This window comes from Sciurus vulgaris, assembly GCF_902686455.1.
Source record: "Sciurus vulgaris genome assembly, chromosome: 18".
Classification (NCBI taxonomy): Eukaryota; Metazoa; Chordata; class Mammalia; order Rodentia; family Sciuridae; genus Sciurus; species Sciurus vulgaris.
In genome coordinates, this window is record NC_136479.1 from 13,897,644 (window position 1) to 13,923,361 (window position 25,718).

At 53.2% G+C, this 25,718-nt stretch overlaps 1 protein-coding gene across 4 annotated transcripts in view; it reads right to left on the reverse strand.

The window, feature by feature from the left end:
* Positions 1–25,320, reverse strand: part of SYT17 (synaptotagmin 17) — a 69,755-nt gene extending 44,435 nt beyond the window's left edge. Inside the window, exons 1-5 of one of the 4 annotated variants that reach the window (XM_079120893.1) lie at positions 24,928–25,320; positions 21,416–21,433; positions 20,655–20,765; positions 14,992–15,140; positions 11,241–11,860 (exon numbers count right to left, since the gene is read on the reverse strand). In XM_079120893.1, coding sequence (XP_078977019.1) covers positions 11,241–11,860; positions 14,992–15,139 — 768 coding nt within the window. In that variant the 5' untranslated portion in view covers position 15,140; positions 20,655–20,765; positions 21,416–21,433; positions 24,928–25,320. Of the gene's footprint in view, positions 1–11,240; positions 11,861–14,991; positions 15,141–20,654; positions 20,804–21,415; positions 21,439–24,927 lie in introns of all 4 variants that reach the window. The other 3 variants (XM_079120891.1, XM_079120894.1, XM_079120892.1) reach the window with 3 other exon arrangements.
* Between the last annotated feature and the right edge of the window lie 398 nt (positions 25,321–25,718).

Below are 25,718 nucleotides of genomic sequence, written 5' to 3' on the forward strand. Positions count from 1 at the left end.
GCTCCTCTCCTCCTCTTGGCATGGAACCTCCTCAGCCTCCTCCCTGCACTGCCCAGTGCCTGTCCATCCAGTGCAAAGCAGACGTCAGTGCTGCGCCTGCCTGAGGCTGTCAAGAGGTAGCCCAGGGGAGTGAGGCGGGGAAGAGTACCACCCCGCAGCTGCGGCCTGGGCCCCCGAGGAAATGCAGGCCTGTTTCCTCATCTGGACGAGGGGATGCTGACAGCAGGTAGACGGCCAAATTCCAAATCCGTTCCCGAAATGAAGAGTGACACGATGCTACAAGTGGAAATTCCCCCATCTGACCTCCCATGATTTGTGGACAAAACACAGGTGGAACCGGAGAAGACCTTAGAAGATGGAGAGACCTCCCATGCTCCTGGATAGGCAGGATTAATATTGTCAAAATGGCCATACTACCAAAAGCGCTATACAGAGTCAATGCAATTCCTATTAAAATTCCAATGACATTCTTCAGAGAAATAGAAAAGGCAATCATGAAATTCATTTGAAAAAATAAGAGACCCAGAAGAGCCAAAGCAAACCTTAGCAAAAAGGGTGAAACAGGAGGCATCACAATACCAGAACGTCAACTATACTACAGAGCTATAGTAACAAAACAGCATGGCATTGGCACCAAAATATACAGGTAGACCAATGGTACAGAATAGAAGACACAGAGACAAACCCACATAAATAGAGTTATCTCACACTAGACAAAGGTACAAAAAACATACAATGGAGAAAAGATAGCCTCTTCAACAAATGGTACTGGGAGAACTGGAAAGATATATGTAGCGAAATGAAATTAAACTATCTCTCACCCTGCACAAAAATCAACTCGAAGCAGGACCTAGGCATTGGACCAGAGACCCTGCACCTACTAGAAGAAAAAGTAGGTCCAAATCTCCACCATATCATCTGAGGACCTGATTGCCTCAACAATACTCCTAAAGTATAAGAAGTAAAATCAAGAATCAATAAATGGGATGGTATCAAACTAAAAAGCTTCTTCATAGCATAGGAAACAAGCAAGAACATGAAGAGAGAGCCTACAGAATGGGAGAAAATCTTTGCCACCTGCACCTCATACAGAGGATTAATCTCCAGGATAAATAAAGAACTCAAAAAACTTAACACAAAAAGAAAAAAACAAAACAAAACAAAAACCCACAAAAAACAAACAGCCCATCAATAAATGGGCAAAGGAACAAAACAGACACTTCACAGAGGAAGAAATAAGATTGGTCAACAAATACATGAGAAAAATCTTCAGCATTTCTAGCAATTAGAGAAATGCAAATTAAGACCATACTGAGATTTTGTCTCACTCCAGTCAGAATGGCAATGATCTAGAATACAAGTAACAATAAATGTTGGTGAGGATGTGGGGGGAAAAGGTACGCTCATACTTTCCTGGTGAGACTGCAAATTGATGCAACCACTCTGGAAAGCAGTACAGAGATTCCTAAAAAACTTGGAATAGAAAAACCATTTGACCCAGCTATCTCACTCTTCAGTTTATACCCAAAAGACTTAAAATCAGCATACTATAGTGATGCGGCCACACCAATATTGATAGCTGCTCAATTCACAATAGCTAAACTATGGAACCAATCTAGATGCCCTTCAACAGATGAACAGATAAAGAAAATGTGGTATGTATACACAATGGAATATTACTCAGCCATAAAGAAGAATGAAATTATGACATTTGCCAGTAAATGGATGGAACTGGAGACTATCGTGCTAAGTGAAATAAGCCAATCCCCAAAAAATCAAAGGTCAAATATTCTCTCTGATCTGCAAATGCTAACACACAATAAGGGTGAAGAGGGAATAATAGAAGTTCATTGTATTAGACAAAGGGGAATGAAGGGAAGGGAGAGGGATCGAAATAGGAAAGACAGTGGAATGCATCTATAATAATTTTCCTATGTTCACATATGAATACACGACCAGCGTTAACTCCACATCACGTACAACCACAAGAATGGGAAGTTATACTCCATGTATGTAGGATAAGTCAAAATACATTCTACTGTCTTGTATATCTAAAAAGAACAAGTAGCCGGGTGTGGTGGCACAGGCCTGTAATCCCAGTGGCTCGGGAGGCTGAAGCAGGAGGATTGCAAGTTCAAAGCCAGCCTCAGCAAAAGCAAGGTGCTAAGCAAATCAGTGAGACCCTGTCTCTAAATAAGATACAAAATAGGGCTGGGGACGTGGCTCAGTGGTAGCGTGCCCCTGAGTTCAACCCCCAGCACCCCTCCCAAAAAAAAGAACAAATGAAAAGTAATGCAGGTGGGCTAAAAATATTGTAAAAAGTTACGCTCAGGCTGTGTCGAAGGTGCATGTGGGTATTTTTCACCTTCTGCAGTGCCAGGGAAGGAATCTGTGGATGCTAGGTAAGCACTCCACCACTGAGCCACATCCCCAGTCCTGAAAGGAATGTACAAAACATGCATTTGGACAAGGGATGCCCAATCTGTGCAAGGAGACTACCTAGCAAAGCACCTGGCACGCAGCCAGAGCTGCGGAAAGGAAGCAGCCCATCACCATCGTCACCACGTGCCCCAATCCCTGCACAGTAAGAGCGCCATCGCTAATGCGTAGTGAGGAGCTGGGCCCACCAACACACGGCTGGTAAGTGGGGAGACTGGAACTCCAACCAGGTCAGTCCAATTCGAAAGCTAACGCTCTCCACAGGGCGAAATGTTTTCCATTCAGAAAACATCTACTGAGTTCCTCCTCAGTGCCAAAGAGCCTGAGCGTGAAGGACAACACAAGCCCATGTCCAGGGCGATCTGGACCAAGTCGTCCCTGTGCAATGACGAAATGCTGAGCGGGGACATTTCCCACAGATGCCAGCACTGGCTACCTGCAGTCAGCCCTCCATCGCTCTGCCTGAGGGTCTCTGGCCACCAGTCTGCTCTGCTCATGTCCGTAAGGCAAGCTGGAGGTGCCCAGGGACTTAAGAGTCCTGGGAGAATCCCCGAACCCAGGTCTGATGGGAGCAGTGGATTCACGCTCCAGCTTCCTCGCCCAGCGGCGGCTGCCTCTGAGTCCCCCCAGCAGGATCGGGCTCCTGCGGCCCGCAGTGGTCACCGGCTGGATGTCGCAACCTTCAGTGAGTCTCATTTCCCTTCTACCCCTCTTGGTTTTCGTGGCATTATCTCCCCCAAATACTCTCACATCTTGGTCACGTCATTTCTATGGAAGCCCAAGTTAGGATGTAGGTGACATTCCTGTGGGTCACTGGCTACCACAGAAGACAGCTCAGTCAGAGCAAAGCACATATGGTCTGCACTTCCTGAGCCACAGGGTCCAGAATCCCAGGCCTCAAAGGTCTACTGGGGTCTATTCTGGACAGAGTAAATCTCAAGTGAGTGTGATTTGCAGAAACAGATACCCAGCGCTCTGGTGGGCAAATACAGTTTTCCACTAGACACATTTTCTTCTTCTGGGACCAAATGAAACATTCCTGTCAGCGGGCAATCTGGTTTTGTAATCCAAGATACTGGATCCAGTCACGACTCGGAATTTTCCCCCATGAACTCCTAAGTTCACTCCAACTTGAGTCTGTCCCCTCCCGCCGTGGTTCCAAGGAACACCACCAAAATGGCAGTTGTTCTCTGTATACCAGGCTCTCGGGCAGCAAGGGCATGATCCCCGCTACACAATTTCACTAAACCATCACCAATTTAACCGGTAAGTGGCAGAGCCAAGCTTAAGACACAACTCTGTTCTATTCAGCTCTAATGGCTAAACCCTTCCCATCCTCCACCATGATCCCGACGGCTCCAGCATGCTCGGATGAAGTCCGGAGCGCGCCTGCTTTAGAGTCTTCCAGCACTCTGGCTAAAATACAGTCGTGCGCAGCACATCCCAGATTCAGGAAATCAGAATCGGTCAGGCTGAGGTCTGGGAACCTCCCCAGTCTCTGCTCTGGGTGATGCTGTGCCATGGCCCTGTGCACAGCCTGCTGGAGGCTGGACTTCAATATCTGAGAGCTGGACATGGGCCTCAAAGACTCAGCCTCCACCTGCAATCCAAAGCTGAGCCCCTGTCACCTCTACCATATGCGGGGTCCAGAGTGTCCCCACCTCTCACCCAAAGACAGCAAACTCCTAACTCCCTCAGGTACATCACTCAGATTCCATAATGAACAGTTACGGATATCAACAATCCTACTATTATTTTTGAATATATTTGCTTCACTGCAATCTAGCTCTCCGTGGCTGCTTTGAACGCATTTCAAAGGAAGCTGCAGACATGAGAACCCCTCCCTTGCCTAGGGAGGCGTGGCTGCTGTCACATAAACACAGGTGGCCTATGGACAATAGAAATGTGCTGCTGACATGCTGCAGGCGGAGAAGCTCAGATTGAGGCGCCCGCAGATCTGGTGCCCAGTGAAGGTTGGCGCCTTAGATGGCACCTCCTCACTTCATCCTCTCATGGAGAAGGACAAGCCCTCTCTGGCCTCTTGGGAAGTCGCTGGTCCCATTCAGGAGAGCTCTGACCTCATGGTCTAGCCACCTCCCAAAGCCCCGCCCCTTCACGCCCCACCTGGGGGTGAGGATCTCAACACATGGACCACGGTCCAGACCAGTGTCCCTAAACACATCGGCAGGGATGCCATTAATCAGAGCTTCATGTTTACCTCTGGTTGGGGTTTTTAAAATTTTTATGTTAAATTTTTATATAATGAAATGTGCAAGCATAACCGTGAGACCTGGTGAGCCCTGCCGAATGCACACACCTGTGGGTCCTCCCTACTGTCCGCCATGACGGGGGCTTCCAGAACCTTTGTCCTTCCTTCCCAAAGCCACGTGCTCTCAAGAGGAATGAACTGGAAACACCCTGGATCTTTATACAGCTCAAAAAAAGAAAAGAAGGGGACTGCTCAGACAGCCGTACCCCCATTCCATGTCACAGAGTTTATTCACAGCAGCCAAAAAGATGGAAGCACCAAGTGATCATATCAGCGGATGAAGGAATGAACAACCTCCCTCCCTCCCTTCCTCCCTCCCTCTCTCTCTCTCTCTCACACACACACACACACACACACACACAGGAATATTATCCAGTCTTTAAAAGGAAGGAAATTCTTTTTAGATGCTACAACCATAAGGAACCATAACGAACCCTAAGGACATTACTTAAAGTGAAATAAGCCAATCACAGGACAAATGCCTCCTCTTCTGTGAGGTCCCTGGAGTGGTCAAATCCACAGAGGCATGAAGTAGCCTGGTGGTTGGCAGGTGCAGGGGAAGAGGGCTGTGTTCATCAGTTTTCTGTTGCTATGACCAACATATCTGAGAAAAACAGTTAAAGGACGAAAGGTTCAGCTGGGCTCGTGGTTTTAGAAGTTTTAGTCAAGGCCGGCAGGCGCCACGGTCTGGGCCTGAGGTCAGGGAGAAAGAACACTGTGTGCAGAATGTGTGCAGAGGAGAGCTGCCCAGCTCAAAGCAGCCAGGAGGGGGCTGGGAGGAAGGGGCCAGGGACAGGACAGAGTCCCCAAGGGCACACCCAGTGGGCTGCTTCTCCAACCAGGCCCCACCTGCCTAGTCGTCCCTTTAAATCACGAATCCATCACATGGACTGATCCACTGATGAGGTTGGAGCCCTCATGATCCAAACGCTCCCCCAAAGCCTCATCTCTGGACATTGCTGCGCTGGGGACCCAGTTTTCCTCACATGAGTTTCTGGGGACATTCCAGATCCAAACCATAACAAGGGGAAAGGGGAACCATTGTTTAATGGCACAGAGTTTCCACGGTGCACAATGAAGACATTCTGGAGATGGACGGTGGTGAAGGGGGACCGGCCTCATCAATGGGCTGGATGCCCTTGAACTATGCACTTGGAAATGGTGAAGATGAAGCTATGTCTGGATCTGTGCTTCTGTTTCAAGGCACAGATTCTCACTATGTGGCCCAAACTGGCCTTGAAACCCTGGGCTCAGGCTATCCTCCTGCCTCAGGCCTCTGAGCAGCTGAGACCACAGGTGCACACCACGCCTGGCTTGGCTCTTAAATGTCCCCACAGGCCCGTAGGCTAAAGCCTCAGTTCCTCAGCTAGCGGTATTGGGAGGTGGTGGGGCCTTTAAGAGGCGGGGCCTAGTGGAAGGTCCTTGGTGGTTGAAGGTGAGCCCCTGAAGGGATGTGTGGGAGCCCGGCTTCCTCCTCCTCCTCCACTCCCTGGGTTGTGATGTAGGGGCTTTGTTCCATCATGCCCATCACCTACTGTCTCATCAGAGGCCCAAGGCAAGTGGGAACCCTGACCTTGGAAGGGAACCTCCAAACTATGAGCCAAAGTAAACCTTTCCTTTCATAAGTTAGTTATCTCGTATATTTCATTATAGTACCAGAAAGCTGACTAAGACAGAAGATACATTCAATATTACACGTATGGTACCACAGTTAAAACTAATTAGCAATTAAAAAAAAAAAAGAGTTGAACTGACACAGATTCCACATGTAAATGTCCTTCAATCTGCTGGGATGAGCAGAATTTCCCTCAATGGTCAGGGTAACTTCATGTCGCTCTTCAAGTTTTGTAGCTCTAGGTCCTTATTTCCATGATCTTCTGACCGAATCTTATTAATAAGACCACAAATATGCGATAGGCCCATTAAAGGTCTGTCTTCTGAATGCCCAGATCAAAGCCACCACGCTCAAAGGCATGAGACAGGCAGGCCATTCCGCAGGAGCCAGAGTGTCTACCAACCGGCCTAGGAGCCCCTGTTGTCTTCCGCATGGATTCTCCAGACTGGACCCCAGGAGCTAGGCTGACGCCACACACCATGAACGAGAGGTTGGATGGTTCTGATTACACGTCACGACACACCTACGTCCTCCCCTCCCCGTTCAGCTGGCCACCGAGTGAGGGGTGAGAACTAGCAGTTCCACTCAGGCCAGGGCCTCCACGCTCTGCGGCACGACTCGGGTTCCTGTCTGCCATACAGGCCTATTTTGCTCGATGGAGGATTTGCCTGGGAGCAGTCTCTCCTTTTCCACGTACAGAACGAAAGACTCTCCGGGGCACCATAGCACGCTTTGTGGCATCCCTGTCTCCATCCACAAGATGCCAGTAGCACCTCCCACCCACCAGACACAAAATGTCCCCAAGTTGTCTCTGGCTCAGAAGCATGTTCTGGAGTTTTGGCAAGAATCAAGTTTCCCAGTCCAGCTCATAGCGATGACTGGCTGATATTTAGGTGGAAAAGGCCAGCTCCCTGGTTCTAGCTGTCCCTAGGGAGGGAACATCTGTGCAATGCGACTCTATGACAGAGAGTCCCCTCCCTACCCCACCATGGGCCAGGCTGACACTGGGTTCGCCTGGAGACCACACCGTGCCTGGCTGTTGACACTTACCTAGCAGGATTTTCTCATGCGCCCTATTTATGGAATGAATTATGGGCCCTGAAAAGATATTTTGAAGTCCTAACCCCCAGTACCTCAAAATATGACCTTTGGAAATAAGGTTGTTGCAGAAGGTCCCCAGTGTGTGGTGGTTTGACTTATAATGTTTTGACTTTATGATGGAATGAAAAGGAGCCCATAAAACCACTGTTTTCCATTTTCAGTAGAGTTCAATAAAGTACAGGAGACAGGCAGCACTTCAGTATACAGCAGACGTGCACTAGGTGGCCTTGCCATCCCCCCCCCCCCCCCCGGCCCCCGGCTGACCTCAGTGTTCTGAGTGCATTTAAATCAGGCCGAGCTAGTCAGGATGCGCAGCAGACCCGGGGCATAAAAGGCACTTGCAACTAGGGTGGGTGAGCTGGGACGTAACCCAATAAGTCCAGGAGCACCTGCAATTATTTAGGATGGGGTCACACTGGAGCAGAGGCGGGCCTCATTCGTATGACAGGTGTCCTCACCCGTATGACAGGTGTCCTTATAGAAAGAGGAGAAAGGAGGCAGACACGCACAGGGCGAAGATGGCCCTGTGACCCCAAAGACAGAAGCAGAGAAATGCAGCTGGGAGCCAAGGAAAGCGAAGAAGCACCAGCCACCAGGAGGAGCCAGAAGGAAGGACTGCTGCAGGCCGCACAGGGACCCTGGCTGTACCAGGGCCTCCGTCTGGGACACTGAGCCTGCAGGACAACCGGACAATACATTTCTGGAGTGTTACGGTACTGATTTGTTTGTTATGACAGCCTAGGAAACCAGCCCACATCCCCACCCCTGTCTCAGGCTGTGCTTCCAGAGAGCCCAGCGTAACCAACTGGCCCTCCCACCCAGAGAGTGCGGAGCCTCAAGTGAGCACGAGTGACCAGAATCCACTCTGCCCTGAGAGCACGCAGGAGCGCTTGCCTCTCTAGGTCCGGTTCTGGTGTTCAAAGAGAAAGTCACATAACGTGATTCCCCCACGTGGATTCCACTAACACGAAAACTCTCACTTAAGACCCATTTATTCCCCAAATGCGAGGAAGCGCATCCTGATCCATCCCTATGCTGGACCTACTGTGTTGGAATGAGGACAAGACGGTGCCTTCTAAAGGGTGTCCCAAGGGCAGGTGTGCCCATGCTTAATGAAGCGGGTGGCTTGATCCCGGCACGTGGCGCACGGCCATTCGACATGCCATTCGCAAATCTGTCTCCTCCGTGAGTCTGAGAATTCCCTGCACAGGGATTGATTGTCTGATATTTATTTTATTGAACCAACTATAGCACCTAATAGGACCTTTTAAGAAAAATAGAAAGGAAAAAAGAAAAACCTAAGCCAACCAGAAAAGAAGAAAGAACGACAGGTAATAAGGGAGGAAGAGAAAGAAAAAGGTATCCGATGGGTCTAGATGTTTCTTCCAAAAACCGCTCCAAGCAGTTGTAAGAAAACAGTCACCTTCACCACGAGTCGGCCAGGAGAGGAGTCCAGGGCCAGGACTCCAGGGCCAAACCACAGTGACAGGGGTGAACAGCCACCAGCAGCAGCAAGGTCTGAAGCCCCGAGGGGCAGCACAGAGCACAGACCAGACAAGCAATTGGAGCCGCTGACGCGCCCGCGGAGAGATTTCCATGCCATACGCACTTGGAGTTCACGGAGGTGCCCAAGGTCCCCTGTGAAACTCAGGCCCTGCCTGCAGTTCACACAGAGGACCAGGAGCCGGCCTGCCACCGGGAGAAACCTGCTCCCACGGTGACAGAAGCCAGGCCCTGCCGTCCCTCTTCAGAAGGAAGGGAGATGGCAGTCCTTAGTGACTCGGCTCCTGAAAGGGCGGCTACCCCGCTGCAGCAGGCACCAAGTCAGGAGCGCAGTCAGCCCCTCTGTCCCCGGCCTCCGCCCCGACGTCCACCGGGTGTCATGACTGTCCTCCCCTCGTAACCGGAGCTGCCCCCGTGGTGGGCTGACCACCCACCAGGTGACACCTGGACTCCTGACCTCCCTCCTGGAAGGCGGTATCACTGCCTCCACTTCGCCTGTGAGGCAGCAGAGGGACCCTGCAGAGCCAGGAGTGCGGGGAGTCTGAGCAGCGGCCACCTCCTTCACGCGCCAACACAGTGGCGGCCCAGGTGAGGCGACCCTTACCAGACTGATGGGGCCCCCTCCCCTGCCTGTCTCCATCCCCCATCACACCCTGTGGTGTGCCGGAGGGAAGGTCCACCAGGAGCGGCCTGCGGTGTTGGGCCAGGGTGACGGCAGACACCGCCAACACCTTGCCCGCCCTCTCCTCACCCTCAGCGCCTCAGCACCCCTGACCGACACATGCAGAGGTCAGAGGTCTCCTGGCCAGCCAGCGCCACTGGCCTGGAGTGTCAGGGATGGACCTCCAGATTCTCAGCAGTCCTCACTCGATGACCAGCAGCAGCTGGGGGACAAACACCCTGGCACCTCGCCCTCTACGGCGTGTTCTACACGAGCATGCAGTTGCCACAGAGGTTGAAGAACCAGTCGCCTACCGGGACAGCCAGCCAGATCCTGCGTCCCGTCCCCCCTGGAGTCCTTCCCCAGGAAATGACTTCCTTGGCCTCGGGGTCTTCTCCAGGAATCCAGACACAGGGAGGGACAAATATCTTTGAAAACACACACACACACACACACACACACACACACACACACACACACTGATAGTGGAACAGTCACTCTGGTCCTCGTGTTTAAAACCTGCACCCCAGGGTTTGGGGATGTAGCTCCATGATAGAGTATGTGCTTAGCATGCATGAGGCCCTGGGTTTGGTCCACTCTGCCCCTCAAAGCCGCACCCCTAAATGTGGGGCAGGGTCATCAAACCTTTGGCGAGGAGAGCATAGCTTTGGAGTGCGTTCACATAGGACGATCCAGCCTGCGCCAGGGGGACTGCGTGACAGCTGGATGGGCCTTGTACTGGTGGGGTCTTGCCCTTGCCTGGGGCCCTCCAGATTCCAGACAGGAATGCCCCACAGCCTCCCGCAGAACCAGCGGTCTCGTGGGCGGCCTCCCCAGCAGCAGCCAATCACACGTCCCTGGCTGCGTGGGGGCAGGAAGCCAATCTAACAATTTGCCTGAAAAATATCCAGGCATCCTCCAATTCTCCCACCTCAAGGTTCGTTTGTTTTCTGGTTTTTTGTTTTTTTTTTTTTTTTCCAAATCAATTTCTGAAAGTCAGAAAGACTGATAGCTTTATACCCCGGACGATCATTCTCCTGATTAAATAACTCAACATCAATAACAGAAAAGGTCCCGGAGTGGAGGTGGTTATATGGACCTATATATGTGGTAAGATTTCACAGAACTACACACACAGAGCGCACGCGCACGTGCACACACACACACACACACACACACCAGTGCAAAACACAGTGAAATCCCACCCAGGCCTAGGCTAGTTACCAATATGCGCTTTCCAGTGTGGCTAATGCACTCTGGGGTTAAGAGGCTGTCCTTGGGAACAGTGGATAAGGAGAACACAGGAATTACACCAGCTTTCTGCAACCTTTTGAGTCAAAAATCATGTCAAACTTTTAAAAATAATAGCTGGGTGCCATAGCGCATGCCTGACATCCCAGCCGCTGCGGAGGCTGAGGCAGGAGGATCACAAGTTCAAAGCCAGCCTCAGCCAAAGCAAGGCGCTAAGCAACTCATGAGACTCTGTCTCCAAATAAAATACAAAATAGGGCTGGGGAGGTGGCTCAGTGGTCCAGTGCCCCAGAGTTCGATCCCTGGTACAAGCCTCCCAAAAATTTAAATAATAAAATCAAATTAAAATGATGGTTCTTTTCAAAGCTGCGGTGGGGAGCCCCGGGAAGCCCAGCCCTTACCTGAGCGCTGGGGATCAGCGCCTTCCACCAGTGCCCGCCCTTCACCAGGTCCACCTCGCACAAAGGCACGGACACCTTCCCAATGACACAGTGGCGCGAGAACTTATCAAAGTCCAGCACGGTGAGGAGCAGGGTCCTCCTCTGGGCCTCGAGGAAGGGGATCTCGAAGGTGTAGCGCTCCTCGAACACGGGCTTCTGCGTCTTGCGCTTGACCCCCGTCTGCTTGGAGTTCTTCTGGTCGGGCAGCAGGCAGATCTTGACGTAGGGGTTGGAGTGCGCCAGGTCCTGGCGCGAGCCGTCGTGGGAGATGGGGGGCGGCAGGTCCCGGGCCTCGATCACGCGCACGGTGAGGTGGTTGTGCAGCAGGTCGTACTGCGTGCTGAAGTGCAGCATGCCCAGCTGGTACTTGGACAGGATCTCCTCGTCCGTCAGAGAGTCCACGTCATCGCTGCCGGGGTCCAAGGAGTAGAGGCGCGGCTCGAACTTGCGGAAGTAGTCGTCGGGGGCGTAGGTCCGGCGCAGCACCGACGGCTGGATGGGCTCCTTCTTGGCGCTGAGGACGCCGAACTCGATGGGCTTGATGTCGATGAGCGGGGAGCTGGGGCGCCTCGACTCAAGACCTAAACGGCCCCAGAAATGACAGTGAGTACGGCCACCTGGGCCTCCGGGTGACAGTGGCAACAGCTGACCCAGTCTCAGTGGTCACTCTGCTTCAAAGGCTCTTCTCTGCACACTAGGAAATGCAGTCGTCCCTCCATCCCTGGGGGCACTGGTTCCAGGATCCCCCAGATGCCAAAAATAGGGTGGTATTATTTGCAGAGAACAGAGGACAACCTCCTGTCGCTTCAAATCACCTCCAGAGCATTGGTGACCCCTCCTGCCCTCCAGGTGCCCAGTGCCACCCTATCGTCGAGGCAATAAGAGCACAGTCTGTACTCCTTCAGGACAGATGCAGTTTTCCCTATTTCTGATCTGTGGCTGGTGGAATCTGGGGACACAAAACCCCAGACGCAGGGCCGACCAGACTCCACACCAGGAGAGACCGGGTTCTGCACTATCACACTGTCACCGTCACCGTCGTCACAGCAGCCAGGGCCAGGCATGTTCTAGACGAACTGCCCGTTCCTAGCCATCTAATCTTCCCTACCCCTTGGATTAATCGAGATTCACTTTTGCATCCACTTTACAGATGAGGAAGCAGAAACTTTAAGTGACTTCCCAAAGGTCACACGCTTCTAAGTGGAGGAACCAGGAGGCAAACCTGGCCTGTCTGGCTCTGGCAATGACCCTGTGCTGCCTCCACTGGCTCAGAGTCCAAGCCAGTGAGCACTGGGACTCTGGGCACATTGTTTCTAGACTGTCTGGGACTCAGTTTTCCCATCTGTAAATTGGAGTCAGTAATGGCACCTACTTCAAAGATGGAGGCAAAGAGATCCCCTGCGCCAATGCACAGAAAGGACCTGGTACAGAAAGCACTATTGTCTCTCCCACCCCATGGCTCAGGGGGTGCCTCTGTCCCGGCTCATCAACCAGCGGAGTTCCCTGCCTGCCATGTCTGTCATCCTGATCATCCCCAGCCCTTTTTATTTTTATTTTGAGACAGGGTCCCACTGAGTTGCTTAGGGCCTTGCTAAATTGCTGAGGCTGGCCTCAAACTTGCAATCCTCCTGCCTCAGCCTCCCAAGTTGCTGGGATTACAGGCGTAGCATTCTCGTTAAGTGCCCAAAGGTCTGTTTTGCCAGCTAACACGAGACTCTTCCCTGATGCACAGGAGGTACACCAATAACTCTGACAGATAAAAGCCCTGTGTTCAGAGCTGGTGTGAGATTTAGGAATCATCTAGACCAGCTCTGTCCCCAGAAATACAAGGATAGCCAGAAGTACAAGCTGTGAGGGTAACTTAAAATGGTCTAGCAGACACAACTTTTAAAACAATGCAGAAAAAGAGCTGAAAAAATTTTTTTCATAATTTATCATAGTAGTTGAGCATCCCTCATTTCAAAATCCAAAATCTGAAATATTCCAAAATCCAAAACTTTTTTTTTTTTTTTTGGGGGGGGGTACCAGGGATTGAACCCAGGGGTGCTTAACCACTGAGCCACATCTCAGCCCTTTTTGTTTTGAGACAGAATCTTGCTAAGTTGCTTAGGGCCTCACTAAGTTGCTGAGGCTGGCTTTGAACTTGTGATCTTCCTGCCTCAGTCTTCCAAACTGCTGGGATTACAGGCACGCACCACCATGCAAAATCCAAAACTTTTTGAGTACCAACCTGATGCCACAAGTGGAAATACCACACCTGACCTCAAGTGACAGGTGGCAGTCAAAACAGGTGCACTAAAAATACTGCATCTAATTACCTTCAGACTCTGCATGGAAGATGTCCACAAAGCCTACATGAATTTCATGTTTGGACTTGGGTCCTACCCTCAAGATATTTCCTGATGTCTATGCAAATATTCCAAACTCTGATCTGAAACATGACCAATCCCAGGCATTTCAGTTGAGGGACACCCGATCGGCACATCCAAAATATCATTCTGACATGAAACTGACACAAAAACATTTTAGTGTTAAAATGCCTAAAATTTTGACCTGTTATCAATACAGAAACATTTTAGTTTAAAAGTTGACGACTTTTAAATTCTCGTTTTCATACCATTTTTGAAGTCTAGAGTGTGTTTTATATTTTTACACCTCTCGACCTGGCCCAGTGCCACTTCTGTGCCCAGTAGCTATGGGTGGCTGGTGGCTGCGGGACCAGGCAGCACAGGCCTAGAGCTCAGGAGGCCTTAAGAAGTTCAAGGTCCCCTCGGTCTCCCTCTTTCAAGCCCTGAACTTTTTTCTTTTTCGTACTTCCTTTCCCATCTGCTCCCAGGAATAGACACCAATTCACTTCAGCTGAATGGATTCGTCTCTTGTGAATTCTAAGCTTCTCCCTCCACTAAGGGAATCCTGGACATCAAGTAAATAAGATAAAGGTGCTCAGGGGGAGTGACAGGAGGTTGGGAGTCTCTGGGCTTTCTTCCTCCTCTTTTCAACCCGAATCATGCCATCTGGTCAGTCCATAAGCTGCAGGACAGAGGGGACCAAGAGGGTGGTCACACTGACCCGAATATACATTTCGTTTAGGTTCAAAAAGCGAGAAAGTTCCGCACACCACCCAGGTGGCCAGTTTCTCTTGAGAAAGATCAGGCAGCCCTGGGCCACTGTCTCACACGGCCACCAGTGGTGAGACCTGAGCAGCAGTCACCTGGCCCCTTTCAAAGGGACCTGAGCTTCGCAGTGGCCACAGTCCCCCCTGCACTAGTGCTCCACACCCAGGCCATCAGCTGCCATCGGTCTCTGCACAAGGACTTTGTCTCTACCCACCCCTCTGGCACAACCCCACAGGCCCCTAGAGTCACCTGAACTAACTAGCAAGCCCTGTGTCATTACAGGGCAACAGTCTCAGGCTCTGTGATCATGTGATCATGTCAATCAACTGAGCTGAGTCCATCCAACTGGTGATCAATAAAAGCCAATGTCCATCAAAAGGATCACTCTTGCCGGAACTCAGCAGAAATCAGGTCAGTGTGACACACTCCTCTTTCACGTTGTCATCTCTCTGTCACCCTGTCTCTCAGACTGCCGCCCCACTCCACTCCGCCCCCCAACAAGGCCACCCTTCCCCCTCTCCCTTGGGGGACACCGCTGAGTGCCTGGGAAAGCCAGCCAGCACCCCCCCAATGCAGGTCCCAGCAGGGACACTCACTGGAAATCCTCCGGGTCAGACTGTACGTGGACTTGGATGTGTCTGAGGACGAGCGCCTCCCGTCCGGGGAGTTGGTCCGCGGGGTGAGGGGGACTTCGCTGGCTGTGTGGACGGAGTCACCATCCCTGTCACTGCTCCGGCTGGCCATTCTGTGGGTGGGGAAGAGGCAACGAGAGGGTCCAGCAATCCCCAGGGATGTGCCCCCAAACCCCAATGTCATTTGCTGCTGACACCTTTTATGCACCAGGAGCAGGAAACAAGTAGATTCTCCAGTGGCTGAGGGCAGACCCCAGCACGGGGCATGAGACTCCCCAGTGGCTGAGGGCGGACCCCAGCACGGGGCATGAGACCCCCAGGGAAGTGCCCTCAGATCCATTTGAGGCGACTTGGGAATAACATAAGCTTGAAACAAAGCAGTATCCTTAAACTCTCCAGAGCATCTGGTTTTTTTGCACAAAACGTTAAGGGGTACAAAGAAATATCCCCCAATTTAGAACAGTCTGTCAGGAATTTGCATGATTACAGAGCTGGAGTTGGGCGGAGGGGTGTGTCGACTCAGGCTGTGACCACATGGGGGCGCCACTCTGGCTAAGTGAAGACAGGGACCTGTCAAGGAGACCTGTGGATCTCGGGTCTGGAACCCCACCATGCGGTTGTTCACAGGCATCCAAACTTCTGCAAGTGGCTTCTGGTGACAAGTCCTACGATTTCAATAGTCACTGTGTCTATAATTTAACATCTTTCAAAAATATCCTATAACCATGTCACTCAAGGGTTCTTTGAGTGGCAGGGCTACAGCTAAAAATCAGCCTCGAGAAGCAATTATTTAAGAACAGAAATTCGATGTGAAGAGACAGCCGTGAGTTTGCAGCAGCCAACAGCAGCAGCCGCCACCATGTCCCATGTGCCCCCAGTTGAGACGGGACACACCGAGGGCCTGGGGGACAGGAAGTGGGGGTGAGCGGGGCAGGAGTGATCTGAGGTGGTAACTCAGAGCGCAATCTCTGGGTTGGCGCCTGGCTGTATGATTTGGGCAAGTCCCTTTCCCTCTCTGTGTCTCCATTTCCCCCTCTTCAAAACAGGTGCACACAGAAGATGCTAGAACAACGCTTGGTCTGTGGCAGGCAGGTGCTCAGTAGTTTTTAGTGATATGATTACAATACGCTGGCTCAAAGGTCTCCCCAGCACCCGCTAGCTGGGTACGGATGCTGGGGAGAGCTGGCCACGGGGACGGAGAGCCTGCTGCTCCCGACATGTCCCCTCCAGTCCTGTCCCCTCCACCTGACATTTCAGCCTGCAGGCAAACTGATCTTGAAAAATGCAAGCGTTGATTTCCACGAGGCCTCCACGGAGACCGCCCATGTGCCTCCACCCGCAGAGAAGGGCGAGAGGCCCACAAGACCTGGTGCTCAGAGGGGAGGAGGGAAGATCGCGCCTGCAGGTCGGTAAAAGGCAGGGAGCCCAGGATGTGGGGGAGGGGCAGAGGCAGGGGGACAGGCCCAAGCCACCATGCCTGTCTCCTTTCAATGAAAGCAGCCTCCTCCTCCTCCTCCTCCTCCTCCTCCTCCTCCTCCTCCTCCAAGGAAGGCAGGACCAAAACGTTTTGGCCCCTGGGCGCCTGTCTGCCTGTCTGTCCATCTCTCTCTGGCATCTCCTCCTCCTGTGAGGAGCCACCAGCTTTCCAGGGGCAGCTTAAATGTCACCACCCCAAAGCCTTCCAGGCACGCGGGCCACCTCCCGCCTCTGCAGCCACCAGGCACCCAGCCCTACCTCTGCCCAGAATGCCCTCCCTGTCCTCTCCGCGGGTGGTCAAGCTCCTTTTCACCCTTTAGCTTCTGCTCAGGGGGGCCCCCTCCAAAGCCACCCTGTGCTGGTCACCCCTGCCACCGCGCCCCTGCCACACCCCACACGCTCCCTCCTCTCTCCTGGTGGCCGGTCTGCTCACCCTCTGCCTCCAGCACTAGGCTTGGCTCCACCTGGGGGGACCCCAACTGAGCCCAGCAATGCAGAAGCCCGGACGTCAAGAGAACTGGGCACCCCTGGGGGACCTGCTCCAGCCGTGCACACACTAGGCACTTAACATACGCTCCCGGGACAAACACCGATCACCTTGGCTTCCGTTCACTGTTCTTCAACAAGAGCAGCCAATCAGAGCATCGGTTTTCTGACCCTTACCAACCCCGCCCCACCCACCCAAGGAAAGCTGGCCACATAACCGTGTGACCATTAATGAGGTGTCCCCCAAGATCACATGCAGAACACACACCCAGGGCCGGCTCATCTGCCACACGCCACTACAGTGAGGCACACCCCGTGGTTCCTGGCTCCGATGTCCCTGCAGGAGCAGCCCGGCAAAGCCGCAGGCGTGACATTTCTCCTCCCTGCCTGTTTGATAACATTCAACTGCCCACTTGGTAAATAAATCTGGGGAGAACACAAGCTGCAATTTCACTTTTTGAATGACTTACCCCGCCTCCCCTGCACAGATTTCCCATACACAGACCATTTTACATTCTGTTGAGTGCCAAAAATGGGTTTAGGGCTGCTCAGGGTTGAGGGGAGACCCGGTTCATCCTGGGAAGTGTGAAGCTCATGTACAGCTGTTCACACTGCAGACTGCACAACTCTACATGGTGCCATTCAGCAGGACCACCCAGTGAAGGATGCCATCTGGAATCGTGTGGTGTGCTGACCCAGGTGGGGAAGTTTCAGTCCACTTCTGCCACTTCTCTGCTTGCAGCAAAACCAAAAGGAGTATCTACCAGAGGACCCTAACCTCTTGCTTGCCAAAAGAATCCCCTGCTTACACAAAAGGTCAGCAGTCAAGACAAAACAGCTCTCCTCCACCAGGGCGTTAGAGGAGGCTGTGCATCTCCAACACTCAACCTCTGGGGCAGACTGGTGCCTGACTATGGTCTTCAGTGTCTGGCTGCAGAAAGGCCCCACCAGTGCAGAAGAAAATCAAAATTTCCTAACCTGGCATTCAAGAGTTGGCAGAGGCTGCGCTTGCAGCCTCCTTTTCCACAATGTCCTGACTCTTCCTACGTGCAGGGTCCACTCGTGGTGTCTGCCCAGCTGGGGTCCATTCCCTCCTCTCTGGAGTCAGCAAAGTGCAGAGCCAGATCCCCTGCCCCACCTTGGAAGCAGTGTGTCACTGGGTCTCGGCCACGCCCCCTGGTTCCCTATTACTCATGGCTGCTATCACAGCTGGGAAGGAAGAGGTTGCCACGGGGCCATCTGGCCCTCAGGGTAAATATTCACCCTCGGGCCCTTTATGGAAAACAGTTGCCAATCCTCCATCCACTAGCTTAGCTCCTGTTTCGTGGTGGCTCTGGGGTGAACCCAGAGTGATTCTAGATCCTTACCTCCAAGTGAAGGGCTGGGTCAAGTGACTGACCCAGGGCACCAGCCAGGCCAGTGAGTCTTTCCTGTTTTTTTTTTTGATTTTTTTCTTTCTTGTTACCCTCGAATGCAAACCTAGTGCTACCATGTGGAGAAAGCAAGCCCATTCAAAAAAGCAAGCAAGAAAGGCCATCCTGTGAGCCACTGGATCCAGCCTCGCCTGAAGCCATCCTCCACGGACTCTGCTGGCCCATCACATATGGTGTGCAGGGTGTGAATGCACAACTTGAGGGGTCAACAGGACTTCCCCACCTGACTTGGGTCCTATAGGAAACTCCAAATCCCCCGAGCATGGTGACAGGACTCGCAAAGGTGCGTACGTGGTGCCTGGCACGCAGTGTGTACTCAGGAAGTACCCACCAAAGAAATGAGAGTCGCTTTTCAACTGCACAGCTGGCACTTCCGGGATTCCGTTTCTGCCTGTAGGTTAAACTGTTTTTTGTTTGTTTGTTTTAAGTAGATAAGACAGGCGAAAATCCCTACCCTCCTGAAGTCTTGGGAACAGAGCTTTAAAGGGACCTGATGGGCTGAGCCATGTCTGCCACAAGGGCCACCGCAGGGTGGGAATCACATCTCCATCAAGGAGTTGCTCTCACCAGCATCTCAGCTTTGCACACGCGTAGGGGACTCAGGCTGTGACCTACACTAATGAAGCGCCCCTTTGCGCCTCAATGCCAGCTTCGAGACTCTCTCAACAGCTAAGGACAGAAGCAGGTTCTTAGAGAGCTCTCACTGTGTGCGGAGCACCTCCTATGTACACCTCATTTCCTCTGAGTCGCCCTCCTGGAAGCTCTTTCACTCTTCCACCTTCCAGATGAGGAAACCAAGACTAAATTAAAAAGAACCCCGTTTGTGATTGACAAGGCATGGTCAAGCATTAGGTACTTAATTGATTTAATTGGCTGAATTGATTTAATCCCAGCACCAGGAGACGAACGTTATTTTATCATCCCATTTTACAGATGGGAAACTGAGGCACAGAGAGATTTTTTTTTTTTTAAGTAACTTGCCCAACTCACAGTACTAGAAAATGACAGTAGAAATCACATCTGAACTCATAGTCTGACGCAGAGCCACTCAGCTGTGGAAGTATCTGATACTTGCTTTTGTTTTTGTTTTTGGTACCCAGGATTGAACCCAGGATCAAGTAACCACTGAGCTACATCCCCAGCCTTTTTTATTTTTTATTTTGAGACAGGATCTCACTAAGTTGCTGAGGCTGGCCTCACACTTGAGATCCTCTTGCCTCAGCCTCCTGAGTCTCTGGGATTACAGGTGTGCACCACTGCATCTGCCTGATGCTTGCTTCTAAGAGGAGAAAAGAAGAGGACTGAGGCAAGATCCCCAACCCGCAGGGAACGACGGGTGTCAGAGGTTTCTGGAATCTCAGCCCAAGGACTCAGCTGAGGCAGTACTGGGTGCCTGCCCCAGGGCTGTGGATACCGGTACCATCTCTCTCCCTTTCTGGGGCTCCTCCCCTTCCCGAGGAGCTGCACTTGATGATCTGCAGGTCCTTCCTCCCCACCTTTACCCAGACTCTCTGACCATATCCCTCTCCCAGCCCCAGGGAGGTAGGCCAGACACATGGCTAAGAAGCTTCAAAACTGCGTTCCCAAAATATCCGAGCGACTGGCAGATGGAGATGTTGTATGCAGGCGCGGGAGGAAAGCAAATTAGAAATAAAATGAAAGATGCCAGAGAGGACATAAACAGTGTTGGGGGGCTGGATGGAGCCGGGGGGCGGGCTTTCCTGCTTCCCTGTTTCTGAAATTCTTGTTCAGACCAGCAAAAAGGCAATTGCTTGTTCGTCCAGCTACCCTTCCGTGCAAAAAATATTTATTGAGCATATACTAGGTGCCAGCCCTGCAGAGGGGTCAGGACAACTTGTCTGGGATGCAGACCCTTAGACTGGGGTCATCCATTGAAGAATGCAATGTGCGCAGACCTCTTGTCCTCTTGGAATGTCACTCCACGTGACGGAAAGGGCCCATATGATTAGCATTACGCAGCCAGCTCCCATCTCAGAAGCTCCATGAGAAACCAGCTGGCCTAAAGCCTCCTGGTCCAGCGGGTAGGACCAGCTTGCCTACCAAAATGGGTGGGGGGCTCGGAACACTTCCCCATCGGCAGCCTCGATGCCCACGGAGACTCGCACCCCAAAATCAGTCTCTCCCATCAGTGGCCCGGACCCCACTCTTGGGAAAAAGAAAAAGAAAGCTTCCGAGGTTGATTCCCAGGGAGTCCCAAGCGGTGGTACTTACAGCCAGGGAGGCGTCTGGGCCGGGAAAGGTCCCAGAATTTCCACTTCATCCTCACTCGACTGGCAACAGCTGGATTCGCAGCACTTCTGACAGCAGTGCCGGCAAGTCCATCTACACAGCAGCAGATCAGAGATTCTAGAAAGAAAACCCTGGGGCCCGGGGAGGTGGGCAGCAGGCGAGGGAGGAGAGGAGAAACAACACCCAAAATTACAAGCGGCCGATCCCCCGACCAGAAACAAAGACAGGGGCTCTGTCTCCGCCGCCCAGCTTGGAGAACAAAATGCTTCCCGTCTCTATTTACCAACCGCGGCCACAGAGACGGCCAACATCGAGGCGGCGGTGAAGCCATTAATAGCAAGGAAAACGTCTGCAGGTATTTTCTTTCCTAGGGGCGTCTTTCTTGGCATCTGGGTGTTTTCTACAACATAGCGAGGGCTCCACAATATGCTCTCCAAACACCGATGACTATTACTCTCTTCTTGCAAAGCAAAGAAGGAATTTTTTTTTTTTTTTTAAATAATCTCGGTGACATGAAAGTGAACGGAGAGAGTCAAGCGGAATGAGCCGGGGTGGGGAGGGACATCTGTCTTGCTCTTAGTGCTTCCTCTTACCCGGGATCGCCTTTCAGTGGAAAGGAAGGGACACGGGCAGGTATTATTTCATAGTTAAGGTCCCCACCGCTCCCCACGTAACCCTCCGAAAGCAAAGGCAAGCCCTTCTGGAGCAGAAACCAGACCAAACACATCATCAGATTAACCCACCTCGTTCAATGGTTCCAGCTGCCCTTTTAGAGATCCACGAGGAAGCCAAGGGGCAGGAGGAGGTGAAGGGTTGAGAGAGAGAGGGAGAGAGAGAGAGAGAGAGAGAGAGAGAGAGACCAGTTTAGCCATATTCCAGAAAGAGAACCACAGCCACAGCCGCAAGGAAAGCTCCCTACCCTCTGCACTTACCATCCTGGGAAGGGAGGTGGGTTTCTAACAAGGTGTTGCTATATTCAGGACTGCTGGCAGCCTCCTGGTTAACCAACACCGAACGAATGGGCAACTTTAGCATTTCGATCTGATTTGCACCGTATGCTGTTATGAATCAGAGCGGGCGGATAGACAGTCATGCTATCCAACACAGCCACCCTTCAGGGGAATCGCAAACCTTCCTATACAGAAATAGCCACGAAGCCACCCCAAAAGGACATGTTGAGCTAGCGTGCAGCAGGCACCGAACGCATGTCACTTGGCTCCCCCCTCCCCTCCCTCCCGGAGGCCCTACCTTCCAATTCTGATCCAATGGTGATGTGCAGAGTTTGATATGACCACCCACTAATAGGGGGAGTTGGACAGGAAGCTGCGATCTGGTCCTCAGGAGGCGGAGGACCCCCCACCCCACTTTCTCACAGGTTCCCCAGCACATACTCTCCCACCCGCTTGCTAATGATTTTCCAAATGAACCAAGTACACCAGGAAGGCGAGGCGCCTGCACCCCAGCCTAAGACGCCTCCAGAGATGAGCTGGGGCACCAGGCTCAGAACTTTGAAACCAAGAGGGAGAAGTTGTTTTCTTTTTCAGGACTCCTGCCGGAGGAGAAGGTCTCAGTTGGGTCCCATTGATAGGTGACCCTGGATCACTCCCACCCTCCCTTTTAAACAAAGAAGGCAGAGCCCAGCTCGGAGTCCTGACCCTGCCCTACCCAGCTGGAACCGAATAATGTGGATTCGCTGCCCTGGTGTTTATTTTTCCAACTGCCTTCTGCTTGCATCACGTGATCCTGGTTTCCTATTATGGTACTGACATAAGGTACCATTCTCTTCATATGATTTCTTTTCAAGTTAAAAAAGTCCATTTGTAGAAAAAAAAATTACATTGATAACAGTATAGGTCATATGTGGCTCATGAAAAATTCAGAATCCTTGAGGCAGCCAGAGATGAACTGCAGCTTGGGAAAGAGTCCAAGGCACTCCCCCAAACCCCAAACTCAAACCACACACAGAACAAGAGCTGAAGATGCACCCATAGGAGCAGGAGGGAGGAGTACTAATCTGGCCTTGCCACTGATCGACCATGTGACCTGAGCGAGTCAGGAAGCCTCTCTGAACCTCAGTTACTTCTTTGCTTTAGTAGAAAGGCCACGCCCTACCTAAAGGGGTGCTGTTGAGATGAGACACCCTGACTATGGAAAAGCCTGTGTGCTGCCTGACTGCAGAATACAATGCACCCTTTCTGTGGCTTATGAGAGCAAGGTGATGGATTGCCCAGACCCACGGAACCTACCGGCACCAAGTACTGTGCTGGCGGATACAGCAGTACACAGATCGGCAGAAAACTAGGACCTGGCGGGGTTTTCAGGAGGAAGTACTTCGATTAGGGACAAAGTGATGCTTATTTACAAAATCCCGTGTCCATGCCCTCCTGCCCCCGGCATAGGCTGGAACCAAAAGGGAACCATCTATAAAACCATGACACACAGACACAAGGCCACCGCATGTCCCTGCTGAGGATGCACAGCTTCCTCAAAGCCCAGATACAAGATGAGTGTTGTGGAGCAAAAAGAACCCAAGGAAGGTGAAAGGGTAAAGGGAAGAGGCTCGGGTCCCCTGGATCACTGAGTCTCCCTCCCTCTGGGTGCTCCGGGTTCATAGGTTTGGCAGAAGTGGAGAACTGAGTCCGGCCATACGGCCAGAGGAAGGAGAACCCAGATAGTCCAAACAGGCTGGCAGGTAGGGCTTAAGGTCAGCTCTGGCCCCAGAGCCTATTTCTCTACAGCCCTCCGTCTAAAATTGACTGGTATATTTTAAATGGCTGGGGAGAAAAAATAATCCCAAGGAGGTTACTACTTATTGACTCGTGCAAAATATACAAAATTTAAATTTCAGTGTCCATGACAATTAGTTTTTTTGGAACACAGCCACACCCACTCAATGACCGCGGTGGCTGCTTTACCGCCACAGAGTTGAAGAGCTGTGACAGGGACCACGTGGGCCTCCAAGAAGAAAAAGAGTCACTTTCTGGCACTTCACAGAAGTTCAACCACTTGTTCTGCGCGGAGAGTGGGTATCGCTGAGTCTCCACGGGGACACTTGAGGTTATCACTCATACATGCCCCTGTCCACATTTTAGATCCCACCTTGACCCCTGGGTAGCCGGGTGGCCCTGGGCAAGTTCACTTAATTTCTGTGCTGAAGGTGATCAGCGAAAGTCCCAAAGCCAGTTTCAATGTTGAATTTTCACTAGATTATGCATCCGGAGGGGCAGGGACTGCGCTGCTCTATCCCCAGGACAGGTGGTGGTCACCCGAGCATTTGTTGAGCGATGAGCCAACAGTCTCCTGACAACATTCAGCACATAGTAAATGTGACCTTCCTTGAACTTGAAATGAGGACCTAGGGATTCCATGAAAAGGAAGCCAATACAGGGATTCTAAGCCAAAAGAGGAGTGGGGAGTCTCCACCAGGTGACAGATCACAGAGTCCCGGGGTCTGAGGACAAGAAGGAATGTGTGAGCCAGCAGCCCCCAGCTTGGGCTCAGGAACAAAATGTAACCCCCGGCGAGGGGTACGTGTTGGCTTTGCTGCCAGGCTCAGGCTGAGGAGCCAGCTCAATGGTCTGACAGCCAGTCTGGCCGTGTGACCTTGGCATTGACCTGCAGAGGAGAAAGGTCTCTTAAATAAGCAGCCCAGTGCAACCCCACCCCACCTGCCAAAGAGGTGCTTGGAGATTATTTCAGCCCAAGGGTTCTTGGCGGAGCTTCTTCAAGGTGATGGGGGGGTTCCCAATTCCCAGACCCCAATGCAACGGGCTACAGCGCCCAGCTCCTTCACCTTCACTAATGCGCTCTGGCCTCGGTGCCCCCCACCCCTCAGCACTCAGTGCCCGGGAGAGACGACGTCCTTGTTCCTCCTGGCCAGAACAGCTGCCTCAAGCTCGCTCCGCCGGCCAATTAGCCCGAGCTGTCACCACGGCAACGGCAGCTGGCGGGCCGGGCGGCAGGCGCGCCCCGGGCCGCCCTCCCCGCGGCCCCTCCCCTGGGGTGGGGTGCCAGGGGGAGGACAGGCGGGCGGGGGGTCCGCCCCACCCCCATTCCCTCCGGGGAGGCGCGGGCGCTCTCGCAGAGCCCACGAGGGCCCTCGGCCCCGGGGTCCCGGGGTCCCTGCCGCTTTTCCCGGGGCGCACCGCCGCCGCTGCACGGGTCGCCCGCGCTCGGGCACCCTTCTTCACGAGGCAAGTTCGCGGGCGCCGGCCGCGTGCCCTCCCCGGCGCCCTGGCCCGCGCCTCAGCCCTACCTGGATGTACGCCATCTTCGCCCGCGCGCACTCACTCCGGCCCGGGCATGGCGCCGCCACCGCCACTTTGCCCTCGCCGACAGGGGCGGGGGGAGACAGCAAGGGGGAAAGGAAGAAGAAGGCAGCCGGTGGCCCCAGACGTGACTGGCGTGGCTGATGAGCGGCGCCCGCCCCTCCGCCGGCCGCCCCGTCCTTGCCTTCCCCTGCGTTCCGGCTCCCCGAGTCCGGCCGCCTCCCCGGCTCGCCCAGCTCGGGCGCCCGGGGCCCCCGCCGCGGCCTCCCTGGCTGTCCCGCGCTCCCCCCGAGGCGCTCCCAGGCTGGAGTAAGGCCGGGCCGCCTGGGAGGGAGCCCGGGGCAGCAGCGGGGACTGCAGCGACCCCGGCGCGGGCGGGGCCGGAGCGCGCGGGAGGCGGGGGAGGGGACGGGGCTGGGGACGGGGGTGGCGGGGGCGGCGCACAGGTCAGCCCATCCGGCGGGCACCGGCGCGGGCGGCACCCGAAAGCAGCGCCCCCGGGGCGGCCGCGAAGGTCGCGGTGCACAGCCTAGCACGCCCTGGGGTCCCGCGCCGGGAGGGTCCTCCATCCAGCCCTCTCCCCAAACCTGCTTGGAAAAACTTTATTCCCGCCCCACCCGACGCGCCTAGAACGGTGGCGGCGAAGCGGACGGAGGCTGGACAAGTGGAAGCCCGGAGTAAGGTGGGCGCGGGGGCCCCGAGGGAGGAGCGGCTACCGGGGCCGCAGGGGGCGCGCGGAGAGTGCAGAGCGCCCCTGTGCCTAAACCTGCCCCAGTCG